The sequence below is a fragment of the Nanorana parkeri genome, unplaced genomic scaffold (assembly GCF_000935625.1).
Source record: "Nanorana parkeri isolate BGI_ZX_2015 unplaced genomic scaffold, ASM93562v1 scaffold1241, whole genome shotgun sequence".
Lineage (NCBI taxonomy): Eukaryota > Metazoa > Chordata > Amphibia > Anura > Dicroglossidae > Nanorana > Nanorana parkeri.
In genome coordinates, this window is record NW_017307509.1 from 342,457 (window position 1) to 363,322 (window position 20,866).

Here is a 20,866-nt window from a genome sequence, read left to right on the forward strand (position 1 = left end):
GAGCAGCATGTTGATGAAGAAAGGGGGGGGCGGGGAGGAAGCGGGGAGGGCAAAATATAAGCAGATTTAACTTCAGCTATAAAGATTCCAACAAGATTACATAGTAGAGACAATACCAACCGCTTCTATGTCCAAGTGTTTCGGCTTCCTAACGGGATTATCTGAGTAAAAAAAAAAAAAGTTAAATATTGTTCCAGCATCAAAGAGTCACATGATATTATTGTGGGAGTGTCTATACTAATAGGGAGCATCATTATGGCAGATATCAAAAAGTGGGAGGCATGTCCCTTTAAGAAAACCAATAATGCTATACAAAACAGTTTTCACATTCAATACCCAATAAGTGGAATTTTGTGAGCACAAATATCCTCAAACCGTGTATATAAAGAAACTGCAGGAATGTAAAAAATGAACCCCGCGCTGCAAGGGTTAACTGCTCATTCTGGTCTAGGGGCTCAAAGCTAGGGGGCGAGTCATTACACGCTGCCCGGCTTCTTGATTGGCCGGGAAGCCGGCTTTATGCTTCCTCGTCACCAAGTGATGAAGGAGCATGGAGCCGACTTTCCGGCCAATCAGGAAGCCGGGCAGCGTGTAATGACGCGCTGCCCAGCTTCCTGATACTGGAAGTTTGGGTATCAGGCTACGCATCGGAGCATTTAGGCGAATACAAGTACTCGCCCAAATACTCAGTGTCGGCACCCGTACTACCATGTTTCCCTGAAAATAAGACACTGGGGTTGATTTACTAACCTTATAAACACACCACGAACATGTATACACCTCTGTAGTGTGTTCCCTCCCAGCATGATCTATGGGTGGAATCTAAACACCTTTGTAGTGTGTACACACCCAGCAGGTGTGTTGTGCAAAGCCCAGCATGACTTGCAAGGTGATGTTGTGTAAATTAGCTCTACGTTGTGTTGCTTGCGTTGATGAATGCAGGAATGTAAATGCATGAGCTAACCATTTTTGTCTAAACTGTGAAGCAGCATTATATATGCATCATGTGCATGATTTTTCCATATATTGCATTAGTGGAAATATGCTTTTAGAGACTTTTTGGTTGATAAATACGTTTTGCTGTGTGAAAATCACACGCACCTGGTGCGTGCGTGTGTTTAGGTTAGTAAATCACCCCCACTGTCTTATATATTTTTTTTCCCAAAAAAAACACACTAGGTCTTATTTTCAGGGGATGTCTTATTTTAAATACTGTCACACACACAGGGTCACAACACCTGCAGGCTGCAGCTGTCCTGAAACTCTCCTCTCTGAATGCCGTCCACAGTTCTCTGTGGGATCCCTGCCAGGGAGCCACCTCTATCGTCGCCAGGCTGGACTGCATGGACCTCCAGTCAGAAGTTCCCACAGTGACTGAGGCTGTCACCTCACCCCGACCCCACTGGCTATACGTTGCTTGCCGTGCTGTGCCGCTGCCTGCTGGGAAATTTAGTTTTCTGCCCGGCGGCAGCTCTCTAAGCAAAGGCAGACAGGTGTCTGATTTCGTGACACGGGCGGCATGCGGGAGCTGCGGCACAGCGGTTAGTCCCCGCCATGACTCTCTGGCCCGCCCCTACCCCCAAACTAGGTCTCATTTTTGGGGTAGGTCTTATATACCCTAGGCTCAGTATATAGTTAGCTGTAGCTCGCGGTATACTGAGACGCCGCAGCTGAAGCGGATTCCGACAATTATGCCGTGATCCGCCCAGCTCCGTGACTGACAGCTGGCTCTGCCTATATAAAGGCAGAGCCAGCTGTACCCGCCCCCTCCTCCGTCAGTTCCGCCAATCAGCGCTGGCGGATCGGAGCGGGGAGGGGGTAATCCAGCCCCTCCCCTGTTACGGCAGAGAGCCGTGACAGGATCGAGAGGTGATCGAACGCCGGTATGTGTTCACTCACCTCCCGATCTACTGAGCCGACCTCTCATTGTCACAGGTCGGCTAGAACTATGAGGTGAGTGAAAAGCACCCCCCCCCCTCATAGTTCTCCTTTAAAAATAGTGCTAGGTCTTATGTTCGGGGGAAACACGGTATCCCTAATGTAAACCTTTCCATGACCCATACTACTAGATTTTAAACCTGTATAAGAGGATTGAAGTTTCATTTTGATATATTTGGTTTTCTTTGGCATTTTAAATACTTTTGTCAAATTTAATAAGAAAATTACATGAAGTCTCGCGTCTCCCCGCATAAATAGGGGGGAGTGGTGCTGGCGATACGGCTGCTGGTTTTATCACGCGGTCTCCGCCGCCTTCCATGAGGGCATCCGCAAGGCTGTGCTGTCCGGTTTCCTGTAAGCAAAGCAGAAACAGCGGAAACGCCTGGCTCCCCCGAGTCTCTAATTCGACCAGTAATTGGCGAGCTTGATCTCTGCGTGTCCCGGCTCTCTAAAGAGAAAAAAAAGTGTTACTTCCTCTGCAAGTATCTGAAAAAAGAGTAACAGTTCATCTTCAATGTTAGAGTCTTGTGTCAGATAAGTATAGAATACTGGCTCCAGCATGCATACTGTCCCTGGATTTCACAGATTGGCGTCTGTACCCCCATGTTAGCATCTCCTAGAAAGACCCTGTCATTCCTGTAAGTGTATAAATCAGACTGTGTGGCTGCTGATTGCATGCAGAACAGTGTCAGTGTGTGGAAACTATTGCATCTGCCAGACGGGGATCCGTACGTGTGTGTAAGGTTGCCTAGCAAACCAGTCAGCTGACAAACTGCAGGTGGTAGCAAGCTACCCTAATGATGATGAGGCAGAAAATGTGTATTGTACAGTTAGTTAGTGCTGAAAGGGACATGTATGGACCGCCTGGGCTGACATTAGAAACCAGGGACACTTCCTCGGACAGATTTGTCTGTCCTTGGACACCAGGGACACGTTTATGGTCAGCTTGGTCTATTACGGAACACTCCTAGGGGCAGAGTTGTAGGTCCTTGGAAACCAAGAACCTTCTGGGGCAGCTTTGTCTGTCCTTGGACAATAGAGTCACTTCTATGGGCACCCTGGTCTGTCACTGAACACTTCTAGGGGCAGCATTGTCAGCCCTTCTAGGGCAGCTTTGTCTGTCCTTGGACACAGGGGACACTTCCAGGGGCAGATTTGTCTGTCCTCGGACACCAGGGACACTTCCAGGGGCAGCTTTGTCTGTTCTCGGACACCAGGGACATTTCTAGGGGCAACCTGGTCTGTCCTAGGATGCCAGGGACACATCTAGAGGCAGATTTGCCTGTCCTTGGACATCAGGGACACTTCCAGGGGCAGCGTTGGCTTTCCTCAGACACCAAGGACACTTCCAGGGGCAGATTTGTCTGTCCTCGGACACCAGGGACACTTTCAGGGGCAGCTTTGTCTGTCCTCGGACACTTCTAGGGGCCACCTGGCCTGTCCTTGGATGCCAGGGACACATCTAGAGGCAGATTTGCCTGTTCTTGGACACCAGGGACACTTCCAGGGGCAGCTTTGTCTGTCCTCGGACACCAGGGGCACTTCTAGGCGCAATCTGGCCTGTCCTTGGATGCCAGGGACACTTCTAGCGGCGGCTTTGTCTCTCCTTAGCAACAGGGACACTTGCAGGGCAGATTTTTTTTGTCCTTGGATACCCGGAACACTTCTAGGGGCAGATTTGTCTATGCTTGGCCACCAAAGACACCTCTAAGGGCAGCTTTGTCTGCACTTAGAGACCAGTGACACTTCTATGGACAGCCTGGTCGGTCCTTGTAAACCAGTGACGTTGAACTATGTATGACAATACCCTCTCACTCCTCACCTGGATCTCCTCTATCATGTCATTAGTGAACACCCCTCTCTTCACCAGAGGGTCCCAGATGTCCCCCATCTGCAGTGAGGTGACCAGTAGCATCCTGTTACTCCGCAGCGCTTGTCTATCCCTGTCCTCCATCTTCCCTTCTCTCACTTCCGTAAACAAGTGACGTCATCTAACACGCCGCCCGGCTTGCGGTCATGTGACGCGTGTCGGGCACCACGTGGTCACAGCCCATGTCCAAATATGGTCATTCCCATTGAAGTGAATAGAGAAGGGCCAGTCTAAGCAGATGTTCCCAGGCTGCCCCAATAATAAACATTTTAGGATGGTTGGCTGTGCAAAATGCCCCCTGAAACCCTTTAATACCAGAGCTGAGGCTACCAATGTAGATACCTGGGAACTTTTTAAAAACTGTAATTCCAGCGAATGGGGGTAGAGTAGGGGGCAGGGATAATCATACCTGAGCACACTGGGTGTGGCCAAATAGCTTTTAAAGTGGGAGGGGCTTAAAGGATAAGTCCAGCTTCTATGGTCAAATACAAATCATTATAAAATATGCCACAGTACTATTTTATAGGCCACAACAGACCTTCCCTTCTAAGGAGAAGTGCTGTAGAGATTAACAAGAAGCTGGTTATGGGTTGCCATGTCAGGTTGTTCAATATTGTACACAAGACAAAGAATGTTTTCTGTTGCTTGGTAACCAGGGCATAGGACAAAAAGTTGTGTGGAGGCGGATCCCAGACTGTCTTGGTCTGGATAGTTATGACTTCAGGACTTGAAAGTATGACCTTTTTTGACTCTACCCTGACACATGAAACAGTCTAAAGAGGGCATTTTGGGGTAGCAGCATTAGATCAGCAGATATTTAAGGTCCAGCACCCAAGTACGTTAATTAGTCATTAAAATGACCCAACACATTTGGAGGGTTACAATTAGGGTTGCCACCTTTTCTTCAAGTGAAACCCGAACACTCGAGCACCACAATTTTTTTTGAGAACATAGAGGAGAGATTGAGTAAGGAGACAGTCTATAGAGGACTACAAATCCCAGCAATACCTTATATAGCAATACAAATTAATATGAAGCTACATACACTGTGCTGTTCTCGGTTGGTGCCCTGATGCCTCCAGGTGGGCTGTGCGACACTCACATGGGCTGTGCGGCTCTCAGGTGGGCCGTGTGACACTCAGGTGGGCTGTGCTGCTCTCAGGTGGGCTGTACGCCTCTCAGGTGGGCTGTGCTGCTCTCAGGTGGGCTGTACGACCCTATGGTGGGCTGTGCAACTCTCAGGTCTGTCAGGGCTATGGTGCCTCACCAATGGTCCACAGGCAGGCAGCACGGCGTCAGGGAGCCTGGAGAAGGAGGAGCAATCACAGATGGGGTTGCCGAGGTCCGCGGCAAGCGCGATCTCGGGTGGCCGCATTTGCCTGATGTTCCTCTGCGCTGGGGGCGCCTGTAAACAGGCACAGGCTGCTGGCAGCTCAGAGGAAGATCCGTTTTCAGACCGATGCTGCTGCCCGAGATCACTCTTGCCGAGGACCTCGGCAGCCACATCTGTCAGAAAAGTGCCGGTGTTGGCACTGAGTGTTTTGTGTCCAGGTGGCCGCTGGCTGGACACCCGCACACAAGATTCCAAAACCAGACTGTCCGGGTGAAAACCGGATGGGTGGCAAGGCAACCCTAGTTACAATGGATTCCCCCTTCATCAGGGCACTTTTGGGGCCACACAGGGTCCCTTCACCGGGCTTAGTCAATGCTAAGACTGATGAAGGGAACCTGTGTGGCCCCGAAAGCGCTTGTTTATATGGCAAGGAACTTCAATAAATGAACATGTGTTTATCCTAAGAAGGATTTTGGTGTGCTGGTGACATCTCTACACAATTGCTGATACAAGGCATTTTTCGGTAAGGAGTGCGACAAGGAAAAGTATATATTAGCTGTGAAAGCAAGTAACCGGGGTATACCTTAAATCTCCTATCTATGAGCACCTGAAAGCTGACACTTTGCAATCTGATTGTACAACCTCCTATAGGTCTACTATCAACTATGGAGTGGAAGGACCCGCCTGATTGGATACAGATTAGATGGATTGTTTACATGGGCCCTCACATATATTTGGAAAATCTAAAGGTGATTGTATAGAGATTGAAAAATGAGATCGTAAGGTATACGGTCAATATTATGGTGTATTTTCCTCCCCTCTAAATACCACCCATTAAATTGTATGTAAACCCCAACAATGAACTTCTCTTATTTGCTCCCTTTTGGTCTTCTTAATATACCATTGAAAGTGTTTTGTTATATGTGTTCGATAAGTGCAAAATATACTTGTTGATTCGGCCAGAAATATTGTGACCTGATAGCGTCTAGTGCTCTCTGCCTGTGCACAAGGAGGGGCCACGGACATGAGGAGGGGTCATGGAGATGAGGAGGGGAGAGGAGATAAGAAGGGAGTATAGAGATAAGGAGAGGAAAGAGATAAGAAGGGACTATGGAAAAGAGGAGGGGTTATGGTGATGAGGAAACGGTGAAGATGAGGAAGGGCTAGAGAGATGCAGAGGGTGAGGAGATGAGGAAGGGCTATGGAGATGCAGAGGGTGAGGAGATGAGGAAAGGCAATGGAGATGAGGAAGGGGAGGAGATAAGAAGGGACTACGGAGATGAGGAGGAGATAAGGAGAGGTTACGGAGATGAGGACGGTTATGGAGATGAGGAGGTGGAGGAGATAAGAAGGGACTACGGAGATGAGGAGGAGATAAGGAGAGGTTATGGAGATGAGGAAGGGGAGGAGATAAGAAGGGACTACGGAGATGAGGAGGAGATAAGTAGAGGTTATGGAGATGAGGACGGTTATGGAGATGAGGAAGTGGAGGAGATAAGAAGGGACTACGGAGATGAGGAGGAGATAAGGAAAGGGTTATGGAGATGAGGACGGTTATGGAGATGAGGAAGGGGAGGAGATAAGAAAGCACTACAGAGATGAGGAGGAGATAAGGAGAGGTTATGGAGATGAGAGGGGGAGGAGATGAGGAGTGGTTATGGAGATGGGGGGGGGGGGGGGGAGATAAAAAGGGACTATGGAGATCAGAAGGGGAGGAGATAAGGAGGGGTTATAGAGAGGAGGAGGGAGGGAGGAGATGAGGAGTGGCCTGTGTTCTTTGTAATCCATCAGAAATGAAGTAGTCAGGGCTGACACCACATGCTTAGGGGCTGACACCACATGCTTAGAAACCCAGAGCTGTGTTATTATTTCAAGAAAAGGGTTGGAGCACAAATATATTTCTGGCACATCAGCAGGTATTTTTATGTACTTATGGTTTGTTTAAAAGGATAAAACACAGGGATTTTTTGCTTAAATTTTTTCTTGACTCACACTTTAAGGGGCTGATTCATAAAGGACGGACCCCTCTGGGAAAACGCAGTTCACATGGCAATACTGCCACGAGATGGAACTGGGGAGCACAGGAATTGATATGCTCACTGGCTCCTTCTATTGGCAGTAACGCCATGTAATTGGTGGCCACCCAGCTACATGCTGGGCAAACCCTTTATAAATGAATTTAAATGAACCCCCTAAGCCTTCAGTACAATATATATATATATCTCACATATACAAATATAAATATATATTTTTTATTTTTTTCAAATATCAGTAATTTGTTTTCTAATAATTATGTGTAAAACTAACACAAGTGACAATGCCCTCTTAAACTACATCTAAAACCCCACTGTTTTTTTTTACATTTTGGATAAAGTAGAGAATGATTAAAATCCCTGCCAGGGATTTTTTTTTTGCCATTTGTCTCCCATCCAAATCATTTCCGTTCACTCCCTACACTGTGAACACAACAGGAAGCGAGAAGTGAGAGGGAATCCCCTTCTTAGAGGCTGTCGCCAAAACACAGGTGTCCTCTTTAGACGATCTTCCCCTCTTTTTGTTTTCTGGAGACAATTGAAATATTTGGCTTTCCCCCTTTCTTTCAGTCCTGGTGATAATGGTCCCCAGGACAGGTTAGAAAGAGTGAATCTCACTAATGGGGACAAAGACAGCGATAAGAACCTGACAAGAAAAGATTTTGCCTTGAGATTCACTTCTACGGTTGTTGATAAAAACAAAACTGGTATTACGAAATAGCTCTGCACAGCGAATGGGGAAGGGCGGACATAATGCAGTTTGTTATTCCTCTGATTTCCCAGCTATAGACCTTTGTGAGGCCGGCAATTGTTGTTTTTAAAGACGCAACATATTTATCAGCTCTTCCTTCTTCTTCTCACCGGACTACAAGAAGAAACTTGCAGTTTTGTCATTTTGCAATATAATTTCTCTGCATTTCTGTGATCAGATGGGAGACGCCCAATGACCTTTGAGCCCTGCGTTCTTCCGGTTATTGCGTCATTTCCGCGCGCTCTCTTTCTTTCTTTTTTCCGCGCCAAGGCAGAGAGGACGCATGCATTGCACATAGGAATACACACACTATCCGCCTTGAGACAATAGACGTAAGGGTGTTGGTAGCACATTGCACAGCGCGGTTTTTTGCCTGGCAGCCTGTAGTGCGTGCAGTGATTACCTGTACTGATTCACCTGTCTGAATTGCTGACCGCTCACATATTTGCTGCGTGAACTTTAACTCAGAGGAGAGTTAAGAGAAGAGAAGAAGAAATCAGGTTGGGGAGAGCAAAAGAGAAGGGAGAGGAAAAGAAAGGGGAGAAGAGATAGGAGTGGTGAAAGGGGAGAGGAGAGCAGAGTGGAGAGGTGAAAGGGGAGAGAAGAGCAGAAAGGAAAGGTGAAATGGGATATGAGAACAGAGAGAAGAGAGCAGAGAAGAGAGGTGAAAATGGAGAAGAGAGGAGAGCAGAGTGGAGAGGTGAAATGGGAGAGAAGAGCAGAGAGGAGTGGTGAAAGGGGAGAAGAGAGCAGAGAGGAGTGGTGAAAGGGGAGAGAAGAGCAGAGAGGAGAAGTGAAAGGGGAGAGGAGTGCAGAGAGGAGAGGTGAAAGGGGAGAGGAGTGCAGAGAGGAGAGGTGAAAGGGGTGAGAAGAGCAGAGAGGAGAGGTGAAAGGGGAGAGGAGAGCAGAGAGGAGTGGGGAAAGGGGAGAGAGGAGCAGAGAGGAGAGGAGAGGTGAAAGGGGAGAGGAGAGGTGAAAGGGGAGAGGAGTGCAGAGAGGAGTGGTGAAAGGGGAGAGAAGAGCAGAGAGGAGTGGTGAAAGGGGAGAGAAGAGCAGAGAGGAGAAGTGAAAGGGGAGAGGAGTGCAGAGAGGAGAGGTGAAAGGGGAGAGGAGTGCAGAGAGGAGAGGTGAAAGGGGAGAGGAGTGGAGAGAGGAGAGGTGAAAGGGGTGAGAAGAGCAGAGAGGAGAGGTGAAAGGGGAGAGGAGAGCAGAGAGGAGTGGGGAAAGGGGAGAGAGGAGCAGAGAGGAGAGGAGAGGTGAAAGGGGAGAGGAGAGGTGAAAGGGGAGAGGAGTGCAGAGAGGAGTGGTGAAAGGGGAGAGAAGAGCAGAGAGGAGTGGTGAAAGGGGAGAGAAGAGCAGAGAGGAGTGGTGAAAGGGGAGAGAAGAGCAGAGAGGAGAGGTGAAAGGGGAGAGGAGTGCAGACAGGAGAGGTGAAAGGGGAGAGGAGTGCAGAGAGGAGAGGTGAAAGGGGAGAGGAGTGCAAAGAGGAGAGGTGAAAGGGGAGGGGAGAGCAGAGAAGAGAGGTGAAAGGGGAGAGAAGAGCAGAGAGGAGAGGTGAAAGGGGAGAGGAGTGCAGAGAGGAGAGGTGAAAGGGGAGAGGAGTGCAGAGAGGAGAGGTGAAAGGGGAGAGGAGTGCAAAGAGGAGAGGTGAAAGGGGAGGGGAGAGCAGAGAAGAGAGGTGAAGAGAAAGAGTAGAGCAGAGAAGAGAGGTGAAAAGGGAGAAGAGAGCAGAAAGGAAAGATGAAAGGGGATATGAGAACAGAGAGAAGAGAGGTGAAAAGGGAGAAGAGAGCATAGAAGAGATCTGAAACAGGGGAGGAGAGCAGAAAAGAAAGGTGAAAGGGGATATGAGAACAGAGAGAAGAGGTTAAAAGGGAGAGTAGAGCAGAGAGAAGAGGTGAAAGGGGAGATGAGGGGATAGTAGAAGAGGAGAGCAGAGAGGAGAAGGAAGAGGAGATGGGAAAAGAGGAGAAGAGAAGATAGGGGAAGAGGGGAGAGAAGAGGGAAGAGTTGAGGAGACAGGAGAGGACAGGGGAGAGGGACAGGGGAGAGAGAAAGAGGAGAAGTGGGGAGAAAAGAGGGAACAGGACAGAAAAGAGGAGAATGAAAGAGGGGGATAGAAGAGGAAACAGTCGAGGAAAGGAGAGATGATAGGGGAGAGGAGAAGGGAAGAGAGGAGGAAACAGTTGAAGAGAGGGGAGAGTATAGAAAAGAGCATAAGGGAAGAAGGGGAGAGAAGAGGAGAATGGAGAGAAAACAGTTGAGGAGAAGGGAGAGGACAGAAAAAAGGAGACTGAAGAGGAGGAAGAGAAGAGGAGAGAGTAGAGAGAATAGTTGAGGGGAGGGAGAGGGGAAAGGAGTTTAAATGTGTTTAATAGAATGTAGCTTCTGTTTAGATCATCTCCATTATCAAGTTATAGGAACAGAAAAGGAGTTGCCTACACTACACCACCGTGCTTCCCTCATATTTCTATAACATGAATGTAAAGAACTACAGGGCCAAGTTGTGGGTCGGTGTTGAGCAGTCTGAAATGTTGGGAGACAGTGTGAGATGCCAGGCAGGCTCCTTTGTTGAGGAGATTTCTACTTTTATTGATCGATGATGCGTTTGATTACAGAGCTGCATTCATTTGCGTTGTTTATATCTGTCTGGAGTTCAGTTTTAATTACAAAAGAATAGGAGTTTTTTTTTTTTTCCATTCTGGTTGCGTTAAATCTATAGGCATGCTCTGCAATAGTTATTTGCGCTATTCGACTTTAACTTTTTTTTCAATGGTGATAATTCTATACTCGATATTTGTTTTCTTAGCAGAACATCAATCATGGAAAGGTCCCTCAAGAAGCCCATTCAAGAAACTGGGTAAGTGAAGAAGAGTGGAGCACGGTGGGGCAGTAGGTTGGCAAGAAGACAGAAAACAAACTGAAAATAGAATTGCAACAAATACATTTTTCTCTAGTTTTGGATGGAGGTGGGAAAGGTTAGAACCCCAGCCAGGGTTTTATTGTGGGCTGTGTCCTCGCTGGGGAGATTCAGCCCTCTATTTGTACTGGTGACCATTGTCCCCAGGAAATCCAAAGTTCTACTACTGTCACCAGAACAGGAATAGAGGAGAAATCTTTCAGAGGGGACGCTTGTTCATATGACAACTGTCAAAGGTGGGACTTTCTCTCACTTTGTGGTGGTCTCCGCTTACTTCCTGTCATGTCTTTTGGAAAGAAGGTGAAGAGAAAACTAAAAAATGTTGCATGGGTGTCTACTTTAAGAAATCAGGGGTTAGATGAAGACTCAAATGAAAATTATACAGCTGAATTCTGGCCTTGCCTTCAGTCTTGCACAGTTGTACCGGCTCCTCTCCTGGACTGAAATGGCTTCCTCTGATATCACTGCACAGAATTACCTAGAATTAACCAGATAAATACCAACTATAATTCAGTAAGACTGACTACAGCTCTGGCAATCACTACATTTCTAGTAGCCACCTCACAAAACATATGTTGGGATTCCCTCTGTAACCGTATCCCCTCTTGAGAATAAATGGTTACACCAAATTTAACAAAATTGTCTTAGAATAGGGAGAAATTATTTTTTATTCCTGTCTGTGGCCCCATAGGGAAGGGAAAATGTCTCCAACAGGGAGACAATGGAAGTTAGCAGGATAAAGGGAGGGGTGTCTTCAACCTCCCTAATTTGCTTTCTGTCTTTCCAGTAGAGATTCAACTTAAATATCTGCCACAATGACAATGTTGTCACCAGGAGAGGAAATTAGGTGAAATTTACCCAACAGGACACAAAAAAGAAAGAGACATAATTTCTATCCCTTCCCCGTTCTATCCAAGGCTAAAATATAAATGAAAATTTATGATTGGAGATACACTTTATAGAGTTGCTAAACTGGGTGAGTTAGCTGACTCAACATTTCACTGGCTGCATGCTAGTTCAAGGTCAGTAACTCAGAAAGTAGGGTAATAGTGGGAATGCTAAGGTAGGGTAATAGTGACAAGGTAAAGGTAGGATAGCGGCGACAATGCCAAGGAAGGGTATTGGTGACAATGCTATAGTAGAATAATGGTGTCAATTTAAACGTAGGGTGGTGATGACAATGCTAAGGTAGGGTAGTGGTGAAAATGCTGAGGTAGGGTAATGGTAATAATGCTAAGATAGGATGATGGTGACAATGTAAAGGTAGGGTAATGATGACAATGCTAAGGTAGGGTAATGGTGACAATGCTAAGGTAGGGTAGTGGTGACAATGCTAAGGTAGGGTAGAGGTGACAATGCTAAGGTAGGGTAGTGGTGACAATGGTAAGGTAGGGTAGTGGTGACAATGGTAAGGTAGGGTAGTGGTGACAATGCTAAGGTAGGGTAGTGGTGACAATGCTAAGGTAGGGTAGTGGTGACAATGCTAAGGTAGGGTAGTGGTGACAATGCTAAGGTAGGGTAGTGGTGACAATGCTAAGGTAGGGTAGTGGTGACAATGCTAAGGTAGGGTAGTGGTGACAATGCTAAGGTAGGGTAGTGGTGACAATGCTAAGGTAGGGTAGTGGTGACAATGCTAAGGTAGGGTAGTGGTGACAATGCTAAGGTAGGGTAGTGGTGACAATGCTAAGGTAGGGTAGTGGTGACAATGCTAAGGTAGGGTAGTGGTGACAATGCTAAGGTAGGGTAGTGGTGACAATGCTAAGGTAGGGTAGTGGTGACAATGCTAAGGTAGGGTAGTGGTGACAATGCTAAGGTAGGGTAGTGGTGACAATGCTAAGGTAGGGTAGTGGTGACAATGCTAAGGTAGGGTAGTGGTGACAATGCTAAGGTAGGGTAGTGGTGACAATGCTAAGGTAGGGTAGTGGTGACAATGCTAAGGTAGGGTAGTGGTGACAATGCTAAGGTAGGGTAGTGGTGACAATGCTAAGGTAGGGTAGTGGTGACAATGCTAAGGTAGGGTAGTGGTGACAATGCTAAGGTAGGGTAGTGGTGACAATGCTAAGGTAGGGTAGTGGTGACAATGCTAAGGTAGGGTAGTGGTGACAATGCTAAGGTAGGGTAGTGGTGACAATGCTAAGGTAGGGTAGTGGTGACAATGCTAAGGTAGGGTAGTGGTGACAATGCTAAGGTAGGGTAGTGGTGACAATGCTAAGGTAGGGTAGTGGTGACAATGCTAAGGTAGGGTAGTGGTGACAATGCTAAGGTAGGGTAGTGGTGACAATGCTAAGGTAGGGTAGTGGTGACAATGCTAAGGTAGGGTAGTGGTGACAATGCTAAGGTAGGGTAGTGGTGACAATGCTAAGGTAGGGTAGTGGTGACAATGCTAAGGTAGGGTAGTGGTGACAATGCTAAGGTAGGGTAGTGGTGACAATGCTAAGGTAGGGTAGTGGTGACAATGCTAAGGTAGGGTAGTGGTGACAATGCTAAGGTAGGGTAGTGGTGACAATGCTAAGGTAGGGTAGTGGTGACAATGCTAAGGTAGGGTAGTGGTGACAATGCTAAGGTAGGGTAGTGGTGACAATGCTAAGGTAGGGTAGTGGTGACAATGCTAAGGTAGGGTAGTGGTGACAATGCTAAGGTAGGGTAGTGGTGACAATGCTAAGGTAGGGTAGTGGTGACAATGCTAAGGTAGGGTAGTGGTGACAATGCTAAGGTAGGGTAGTGGTGACAATGCTAAGGTAGGGTAGTGGTGACAATGCTAAGGTAGGGTAGTGGTGACAATGCTAAGGTAGGGTAGTGGTGACAATGCTAAGGTAGGGTAGTGGTGACAATGCTAAGGTAGGGTAGTGGTGACAATGCTAAGGTAGGGTAGTGGTGACAATGCTAAGGTAGGGTAGTGGTGACAATGCTAAGGTAGGGTAGTGGTGACAATGCTAAGGTAGGGTAGTGGTGACAATGCTAAGGTAGGGTAGTGGTGACAATGCTAAGGTAGGGTAGTGGTGACAATGCTAAGGTAGGGTAGTGGTGACAATGCTAAGGTAGGGTAGTGGTGACAATGCTAAGGTAGGGTAGTGGTGACAATGCTAAGGTAGGGTAGTGGTGACAATGCTAAGGTAGGGTAGTGGTGACAATGCTAAGGTAGGGTAGTGGTGACAATGCTAAGGTAGGGTAGTGGTGACAATGCTAAGGTAGGGTAGTGGTGACAATGCTAAGGTAGGGTAGTGGTGACAATGCTAAGGTAGGGTAGTGGTGACAATGCTAAGGTAGGGTAGTGGTGACAATGCTAAGGTAGGGTAGTGGTGACAATGCTAAGGTAGGGTAGTGGTGACAATGCTAAGGTAGGGTAGTGGTGACAATGCTAAGGTAGGGTAGTGGTGACAATGCTAGGGTTGGGTAGTGGTGACAATGTAAAGGTAGGGTAATGGTGACAATGCTAAGGTCCCTACCTGAGCATTGTCACTATGACCCTACGTTAGCATTGTCACCACTACTACTACTAATAATAATGATGACAATGCTATGGTAGGGTAATGGTGACAATACTGGAGCTTGACTCTAGAAAAAGTGAGCAACCTACCCCCCCCCTCCCCCCCTTAAAACTTGAACTGGGCTATATGTGGCTTAGTTCAGTGTTTACACAATGTACTAAATTTAATCAGAATATTGTAATAAATATTATAATCTGATTTTTTTTCTACAGGTAACATAATGAAATTGGTCAACTTTTTTGGCTTCTTCTGCTCCATTGGAATCACACAAGGTAAGTAAACCTATATGTTGCATGCACATTTAAGGCACTCTATGTGTGTTTTTGAAAATAACGCCAATAATAGTCTGATTGCAGCAGAGCAGTAGGGAAATATCAGAGGATCGGGGGGGTGACGTATTAAGAGAACCGGTATTTTTATTGACAATGCAATGCAAATAGCCATACAGCAAATCATGCCGCTGCAACTCATGACATGTGTAATTTCCTTCTGCACCACAAATAATTCTACACCAATGAACCAATGAACAACAGTGGTTTAGAACTTGGTATTCATCTCTGCATGGGGAGGGAGCTGTGACATCAAATTACAGACGCATAGAGGATAATTGCATTTGCTTTAAGGTGGACCTAAGCTCAAAAATTGACAGAACAAAACATGATAAGTCATTAATGGGGTAAAGAACAGCTTTAGGGAGACCACCGGCAATCCTGGTGACTAATCCCTTGTTTTCTATCTACCTTTTGTGAGTACAGCTTTCAGAATTCACTTCTTTTTGTAATACAGTCACATAATCATTCCCAGTGCACCCCTGGCTTACTGTACCCTGTGTCGGCAAATAAGAACTGGAACCTGAGCTTTCTGTCTCTCCCACACCCAACAACCCAGCCAAGTGCCTCCATCTCCCGCCCATAGGCTTGCAGAACAGCACCTGCTACTGTAAAGCTGATTGGGGAGAGGGTATGGAGCCATCTCAATATGAAGAGGTATATGGCTGAACTGAATACAGTACGATATTCTGTGGCTTTTAAATGAATACACTGAATTCCAGTCTGTATCTATGTACTTGGAGCGTAGACATGATTTTATTTTGTGCATACCTGACTCCATTTCTATGTTCTGCATCGATGCTCCATTACAGTTATGACTTTCTTTGTTCTTTTTATTTTTGTGCAGGTTCACCAATGGACAATGTGAAGGAAGAATGGCACGCCTACAGCTTTGTCGCTGCGGACAGCCTCAATGGTATCAATCTGACTTTGAAAAAAGGGATACAAGTTTTCTGCGAGATCAGTTTCCAAGATAAAGGGTCAATGGACTGTAATGGATCTCCAGTCTTCCTGACAAACAAGACTACGCTGCTTCTGGTCATGAAGGAGAAAATGGATTCCTTGTTCTTGGAAGCGGGAGACATGAAGACCATAGGGTCACATTATGAAGGTATATGGCATGGTAGATCACAGACAGATCAGTAGCTGACACAGGTTTAAAGTTTATCTAAAACGTTTTATTTTTTATTTGGGGTGACCTGTGAAAAGGTGAGAGACCCTGTTAGATTACTGTTGGTAAAAGAAGTAGAAATGAGGTGCTGGATTCAACTTATCGGTAGGTCTGTGGCTCTGGTAAGGCTGCACTCAACAAAACCAGCATACCCCATGAGGAGGGGACCCAGAGGGGAAAGTCCACGTGAACAAAATCTAATGAGAGTCCAAAGGTCTAGGAGTCTAAAGTCTTTTATTATTGGTATTAATTTATAACAAGGAAACATGAAACAACCAACATGTTTCAGGGGCTCCATGATCTTCCCCTTCAGCAGGGCCACTTAGTTATAAGTAATGAAGATGGTAGAATCACCAGCGTCAATCTGACTGCTAATGGGTGGAATACATTCATGAGATTAAAGCTCTTCCTTGTTAATTCTTCCTTTAATGAAACTCTGAGGAAGCAGTGTAGACGTGCGAATCACCTCTGTGTGTCCATTGTGCTTTACCAAAGCAGTGCTAAATGTAGAAAACAACTACCCGCCCGGTGTCCGGAACTGCATGAATTCCACACCCCTGCTACCCTTCTAATCCCTGCTGCCCCAAGGCCAGGCCTTGGTTGGCCTTGTGGGAAATCCGGCCCTGGTGGCAGAGTTGTGTAAATCTCAGGAACAGCTTCTTTATAACATTTCATCTGGATCTTTAGCTGTTTGCCTGGAGTTCCGATCTAAGCTAATAATACAACACATTAGCTATTAATACAAGTTACAAACCTCCTAATACCGATTCTTCACCACCATGTGAGGCGACGACATGGAGCCACGAAATCTAAAAATCAGGTTGGATTTTATGAGGCGGGTTTTAGTGATTCGCCTGTGTATAAAATTTAACTATCTTTTCTGATTTTCTAGGTGTGGTCAATGATTCAATATCATCTCGGTACTTAGTTTCTGAAAGAACTCAGGCTACCCCCACTGGACCTCCTAGAAGCCCCCAACATCAACATACTGACATGGGTACCTTTCCTTGGTGGGGAATCCTTTTGATTATCCTTGCAGTGGTGGTGATTTCAGCTGCGGTGCTGTATGTGTTTAGGTAAGAGGTAAATGATACACAACATTGCAATACAAAACTGTATAATAAATACCACAAACGGGGCATTTGGCTCACCAAGAAAAAAAAAAATAGACCCACCAGCAGGCCATAGGCTACCCATAGACAAGAGGACACAGACTAATACTTTGTATACAGCCAGGGCCGGATTTCCCACAAGGCCAACCAGGGTCCCACCTCGGGGGCAGCAGGGAGTAGAGGGGCAGCAAGGGTGTGGAATCCCTATCTCCCGATACCTGGGACATGCAGTTCCGGGCGCCGGGCGGGTAGTTGTTTTCTACAAAACCCAAGATGAATTGCAGCGTTTCAGTTCTTAGATGTGGTGGCTGCATTAGTTTTCTTTTCCAGGGTTTTTGTTTTCACCTTTATTATCATCTGGTGATAATGCCAGTAGCACACTTCCTGTCCTAGGGCAACACTGACTGTACTGTATCTATGGTGGGGGGTGTGTTGTAGTCCTCAGAGATAGCTGGAAAACAAGGTTCTCCATAAACAGCACCCATCATTTTTAACTAATGGACCTTAAAGGAGAACTATGAGGTGAGTGCTTTTCACTCACCTCCTAGTTCTAGCCGACCTGTGACAATGAGACTGTCACAGGTCGGCTCAGTAGATCGGGAGGTGAGCGAACACATACCGGCGTTCGCTCACTTCTCGATCCTGTCACGGCTCTCTGCCGTGACAGGGGAGGGGCTGGATTCCCCGCTCCGATCCGCCAGCGCTGACTGGCGGAACGGACGGGGGAGGGGGTGGGTACAGCTGGCTCTGCCTCTAGATAGGCAGAGCCAGCTGTCACTCACGCAGCTGGGCGGATCCAGACATAATTGTCGGGATCCGCTTCAGCTGCGGCGTCTCAGTATACCGCGAGCTGTAGCTCCCTATATACTGAGCTTAGGGTGACGGGAGGACGCTAGTTTGTGTCCTCCCGTTACCCTAAGGCCCCATTCACATTGAGCGATTTATCACGCGGTAATTCCCGCGATATCGCGGCTATTTACCGCGCGATATCGCTCTTCAATGCATCTCAATGGGGCAAAGGGTCCTGCTGTCGCGGGTCGTGTGTCGCCACAGCAGGACCCTTTTTGGAGCGGATTTTGCCGCGATTCTCGCTTGCTCAATGCAAGCATTTGCGCGATATCGCGCGACACATTGCGCGATATCGCTCAAAATGCAAATTGCGCAGTGTGAATGGGGCCTAAGGAGAACTATGGGGAAAAGCCCTGACCCCATAGTTCTCCTTTAAAGCGTATGTCTTGCCTTTATTATCACCTGGTGATCCTGCCAGTAGCACACTTCCTGTCCTAGGGTGACAACGCTCACTCACTGTACTGTGTCTGTGGAGAAGCTGTGTTGTCATCCTAAAATAGGCCTCCAGAATACCGACCACACTCCTCTTCTCCCTAATATGGTGGGGGGTGTTCTGTAGCCCACAGATATAGCTGGGTAACAAGGTCCCCCATAGATAGAGACCATATTGGACCTTAAAGTGTATGTTTCCTGAAATGCTTAAGCTGGTTGCAATAGATTTAGATCTGAAATGAATTGAGTGGGCATTCAAGTTTTTGCATGAATATTGTTCAATCACTCTTTGGCTTGAAGGTGCATTAATCCTCAGATGTGTTTTCAGGCTGTGTAATGGGGACAGAAAACTACCAGCAGAGCCAACTGAGTTGCAGCGCCTGGGAAATTCTAAAGAAAGGAATGGTGGACGTGAATGTACAGCTTCGTCTGCAGCACCCACCCTGCAGGAGAAACAGAGGCTGTCTGGTAGCAGCCAAGAGCATATGAATGGGAGCTGCGAGGTGAACGTTGCAGACGCTGGATCGAACCCCTGCACAGAAGATGCTCCACCTGTACACAATGGAACATCAATGATTTAAAGGGTGTCTAAATCCCGGAACAAAAATGTTTATATATTGCAGCTTGCCATTCCTTAGATGCATTAGTTTTCTTTTTACGCTTTTTTCCCTTTATTTTCACCTGGTGATCCTGCCAGTAACTCACTTCCTGTCCTAGGGTGACAACGCTCACTTACCAAAATGGACTAGAGATAAATAAAGGTGGTGCTATACAATTACTTGCATGATACAGTGTGTGCAAAAGTACAAATCTTTAAATGGAGGGTCGCCCGTATAAGGAGGCCGCCTGAGGAGGTTGCCTCAGGCGGCGTCTCATCGGGTCAAGTGGAGTGTGCCTGCCGCTCCCTTTCAAGCCAGAGCGTCCCGGGTTGCTTAGAGCTGTTAACAGCCTGTGATGCTCTGGCTGGCGTCGCACCCAGCTCACTGACGTCACTGGTTGCCAGTGGCGCTCCCATCCTTTTCACATTCCTGATGAGAATTTCAGGAATCATGCCAATGGTTATTATGAAGCTACGATTGCTCATGGAGAGCAATCACTTAATGTAATATCGCCCCACCCTTTGTTTGCCTAAAGGAGCATAGTAAAAAGACCCCTCTATATGCTTCAGTTGGTCTGGTCAGAGCTTTCACAGGGCTCAGGACTCTCTTCCTACCCCTTGTTGGCAAGGGGTAGGGCATGGAGATTGGGTCTTTGGATTATGGAAAGAATTGGAGTGGGTTACATCTTCCCCAACACCTGAAGTACCAGTTATCTCCCTTTGCTGCAGGAGCCGGCTTACCAGCAAAACATAAGGTGAAGATATGCAGGAAGGAGGCAATTCAATGAACTTATTCCACTGCCTTGCATAGAATGGGGTTATACTGCTGTCTTGTAATCTCTTCATTATGTAATAATAAACTTTTCTACTCTGAACAAAGACTGCTTATGTCATGCTTTTGCTTACTGTGACCCCTTTTTCTCTATGCTATGTCCCTCAGATCCTTGGTTCTCATCTGGTGGGTCGTAACCCAAAAGTGGGTCACCACCCCATGTTCTGTGGGTCACTGCATTCCACTTTTCTAGGTGAGAGGCTCCTCAGCCTCCCCCTAGCACAGCACTGTCAGTTCTCGCACCGAGCAGCCATTCAAAATATGCTGCCCGGTGCTGTGTGTTGGCTTGAGGTGGGGTGGGCTGAAGGTATGGCCACCAGGGAGCTCCATTCATACATGTGCTGTATTGCTTACAGCTCCCTCACGTGCCCTGTAGAGGTGCCTGAACTGGATTGACGTCACATTCTGGCTCCTGACACCTCTACAGAGCACGCATGGGAACTGTGCAAGTAATGCATATGTGGATGGTGCTCTGTCGCAGCACAGCAGCCCAGCACTGGACCCACTTGAGTTCTTGTAAAGTTAAGGAGACTGGGCGGATCTTAAAATATTGTTTACAATTTTTTTGGAATGTGTATGTGAGAATGTCTGTAGTTCTGTGTGTATGTCAGTGTTTTTTCAGGGCCTGTTCACACTAGTACAGTGCGTTAATCGGTGTGGGAGGCATTCTGCTGTATTGCATTGCCATTCATTTGAATGGCACCCCAAATGCACATCCCACCCACAGTTTGATCACATGCACTGGAATGCACGGTACGGCAATGCTGTCTGCGTTCCATTGCAGTGTGACTCGGGTTGCGACTTATTGACCGAGGACAAATGTCCTGAGGTTACACAGGTTGAGAACCGCTGCCTAGGATGGTTGTTAGCTCTACTAGCACAGTTAGGTAGTACAGGTGGGAACCATGCCCATAGGGATCAATAGGATTTCACCTCTTGAGCGTTTTTCAGCGATTCGATCAGCGTTGAAAAACGCCCAGGTGTGAACCCAGCCTTAAAGTGACATTAAACCCTCAGATTTTTTAACATAAACCAATACTGTAATGTGCGCCTTACTGTAATCCATGGTTGTTTCCCTTCTCCTTGCTGCTCTTCCTTTTAAATCCTCATGTCTTCTCATGCTTGGGGAGAACTTCCCTTTGCAGCAGACTGCCTCTTCCTGTAGTGCTGACTCAGGTTGCAAACTTAAACACAGACACCATGTATCCAT

At 47.0% G+C, this 20,866-nt stretch overlaps 1 protein-coding gene across 1 annotated transcript in view; it reads right to left on the reverse strand.

The window, feature by feature from the left end:
- Window positions 1–3,901, reverse strand: part of CASP9 (caspase 9) — a 24,752-nt gene extending 20,851 nt beyond the window's left edge. The window contains exons 1-2 of the mRNA XM_018568765.1: window positions 3,761–3,901; window positions 2,167–2,386 (exon numbers count right to left, since the gene is read on the reverse strand). Coding sequence (XP_018424267.1) covers window positions 2,167–2,386; window positions 3,761–3,892 — 352 coding nt within the window. The 5' untranslated portion in view covers window positions 3,893–3,901. The remainder of the gene's footprint in view (window positions 1–2,166; window positions 2,387–3,760) is intronic.
- Window positions 3,902–20,866: the final 16,965 nt, after the last annotated feature.